At 45.1% G+C, this 3,378-nt stretch overlaps 1 protein-coding gene across 1 annotated transcript in view; it reads right to left on the bottom strand.

The window, feature by feature from the left end:
- Window positions 1-1,033: 1,033 nt before the first annotated feature.
- LOC143326005 (polyadenylate-binding protein-interacting protein 2-like) overlaps window positions 1,034-3,378 on the bottom strand; it is a 5,475-nt gene continuing 3,130 nt past the window's right edge. Inside the window, exon 4 of the mRNA XM_076739457.1 lies at window positions 1,034-2,391. Within this exon, the coding sequence (XP_076595572.1) occupies window positions 2,326-2,391 (66 nt within the window). The 3' untranslated portion in view covers window positions 1,034-2,325. The remainder of the gene's footprint in view (window positions 2,392-3,378) is intronic.

Genomic DNA, 3,378 nt, shown 5'->3' with positions numbered 1-3,378 from the left:
CACTCAGGTTTAATGTTGACTTCTTGGGCATTTTTGGTTTTTCTTTGAAGGAAATGATTTTTGGCTGTTGGCCTGTGGGAAAATGTTTTCATGTGAAATTACTATGGAAAGCTGCAGATAAAGACATAAGAAATGAATGCAACTGATTTTTCATTTATTTAATGATTGATGTTGTTTTATAGGCAGTAACTTATAGGCTGTGTTAGTTCCAGGTTCGATACGTGCAATAAGGTCATTTCAGTCAGTTTTCAGTAAACACTGAACCAGTCCGGCCCTCGGCTTGGAACATTTTCTTCAATTTAGTCCACTGTGTGTTTGAATTTGACACCCCCCCTTTAAGGTCTTTGTGTGGCCTTCAGGTCCCTTTAAAACCTTTATGTCCTGAAACGTTTGACTTGAGCAAACCATCATGTAAAACTATTCAAAGCAGCACAGCGCCACCCGGTGACAGCACAAGCAAACAGCAACAAAGGAGCAGAAAATTAATTCAGTATTAAAAAATGGGTAAGAGAAAAGCCAAAAACAGCTGAGGATGTTTCCACGTTACAAACCCTGGATCAAATTTCTTTATTTTATTGCCGGTCACATCTTGCTTTGATCTGAATTAAATGTGAAAGAAAAAGTGTCATTATCCACAGAGATCAATCAGGGCTGCAGGGGGCGCTGCAGAGCATCCCTTCAAGATTTTCACTCCCATCACTGGAAGTTTTGGTACTTTATGTATTTATACTGCATTTATTTTTAAAAACACTTTGTTCTCTCACTCAGTCTGTTCTTCATTCCTTCAGCTGTTCCTGTGGAAGAACCGAGAACCATCGAAGAACCAGAGTCACGCTCTCCAAACTACACCTGAACTGGCAGGTGGCAGGAGGGGCCACGGGGGGGCTGGAGACCACCTGGAGCCACAGAGGACCGCTTCCCTGTTCAGGTTTGAAGTTTCGGTGCAGATCTAGGTCCAGCAGCTGGTTTTAATGAATCGTTAGTTAATTAATTAATCAATAATTCAAAAAACTGCAGTCTGAACAAACTCGGCGACTTTTTCTCCATAAACATTTATTTTCAAATAGATTAAGAAAAAATAGACATTTTTTTTTTTACAACTTTTTTCTTTATATGACTTTTTATACAGAACTTTATGTGCATTTAAAAAACGCCAAACAAACAGTGGAGTGCGCAGCTCTGAGGGTCAAACACAAAGGATTCTGGGAAAAGACCAAGAAAAGCAGAGACAGCAGACCGGATCTAAACCAGGTCAGACCAGATGTAAACCGGATCAGACCGGATCTAATCCGGATCAGACAGGATCTAATCCGGGTCAGACCAGGTCAGACTGGGTCTAAACTCTAAGTAAAATCTGAACACGAGTGTATTTTTAGTTTCTTCTGAAAGTGCAAATAAAAGTTCAGACAGCTGAAAGAGAAACATGTTTGTTCGTAAAGTGAATTAAAACCAAAGAAGAAGAAAAACTCCCAGCTGATTTACATTCAGAGAGTTTCCACAGAGAGAGACGGACAGAGAGACAGAGACAGACAGTCAAACACACAGACAGGCGTTCAGATGGAGAGAGAGACAGAGAGACAGAGACAGACAGAGAGACAGAGACAGACAGCGGGACAGAGTGAGAGAGAGAGACAGACAGAGAGACAGAGAGAAAGACAGACAGCGGGACAGAGCGAGAGAGAGAGACAGACAGTCAAACACACAGACAGGCGTTCAGATGGAGAGAGAGACAGATAGACAGAGACAGACAGAGAGACAGAGACAGACAGAGAGACAGAGACAGACAGCGGGACAGAGCAAGAGAGAGAGACAGACAGACACAGTCAGACAGTCAAACACACAGACAGACAGACAAACACACAGACAGACAGAGAGACAGAGAGACAAACACACAGACAGGCGTTCAGATGGAGAGAGAGACAGATAGACAGAGACAGACAGAGAGACAGAGACAGACAGCGGGACAGAGCGAGAGAGAGAGACAGACAGACACAGTCAGACAGTCAAACACACAGACAGACAGACAGAGAGAAAGACAGACAGTCAAACACACAGACAGGCGTTCAGATGGAGAGAGAGACAGACAGACAGACACAGTCAGACAGACAAACACACAGACAGAGGGAGACAGACAGACAGACAGACAGACAGAGAGACAGACAGGTGCAGGGCTGCAGTAACTAATGGTAACAGTACTCTGAGCTTGGAGACATGCGAGCGCAGAACTTTGGCAACACGTCAGGCTGAGGGTCGAGTGGCAGCTGGAAAATACGGCAGACATCTTGTTGATGATGTCACAGTGTGGACTGGGGGGGTCGGGGGGGGTCACATGACGTGTTTCTGGATACCTGGGATGAACTCCTTGGCGTTGGGGTTCAGACTGCTGTTTACCTGGAGGAGAGAAGAGAATACTGACATCATCAGGTGTGTGTGTGTGTGTGTGTGTGTCACTCATAGAACTGACCTGATTCAATACAGTGAAGCTAACCTGTATCTGCTAGCTAAAGGCAGAGCAGCTAACCTGTATCTGCTGAGCGTCAGGTGTGCGGGCGGCTCCCCTGTAGCAGAGCAGCTAACCTGTAGCAGTGAGATCTAGGGCTTCTTTCAGGTCGGCGTCGGTCTGGTTGAACCAGTTTGCAGCAGACGTTATGACCAGGGTTCTAAATTAACACCCGCCAACCCGCCAAATGCGGGTTAAAATTCATATTGGCGGGTGTAAATAAAAACTTACTGGCCAATTTGGCCGGTAATGCATTAGGCAATCATGTCAGTCAGAGCCGCTCTACACTTCTCGGTCATTTGTCCCCCTGACAATCCGTCCTACATTTCCCATGAACACTGTCGTAATGCTACGTGATGACGTACAAGACGCCCATTGGCTGTGCGCAGGCACACTACAGTCTGTAGTGCAACCGGCGCGAGAAACCACGGAAACGCAAACACAAAGAAGAAGGAGAAGAATGAACGGCGGCGTATAAACTGTAAAAAAGGAGACTGAGCTAGCTAAAAGTACAAAGTAAAGTTAAACTAAATGCTGCGGTGGTTGGACAGACGTCTGGGGGGAGAAGAGGAAGGAGGCAGGGGATGAGAATGTCGACAAAGCGTGCGAAACGAAGAAAAGAAAGTTTAACGCTAAATGGCTGACAGGTCGTGAATGGCTTGAGTTTGATCACGAAAATGCCGTCATGTTTTGTAAGGATTGCCGCATGTACACGAAAGAAAAAAACAAGACGAATAATTTTGTGGTGGGGACTAATAATTTTAAAGTGGAGGCAGTAAAGGACCATGAGAGTGCCCGAAGTCATCAGGAGAGCCGAAGGAGTCTGCAGTACTGACTGCTGCACTGTTTGTGTTTTCTAGTTGTACATACATAATTCA

This window comes from Chaetodon auriga, chromosome 9 (assembly GCF_051107435.1).
Source record: "Chaetodon auriga isolate fChaAug3 chromosome 9, fChaAug3.hap1, whole genome shotgun sequence".
Taxonomy (NCBI): Eukaryota; Metazoa; Chordata; class Actinopteri; order Chaetodontiformes; family Chaetodontidae; genus Chaetodon; species Chaetodon auriga.
This window is presented reverse-complemented; position numbering and strand designations above follow the sequence as displayed.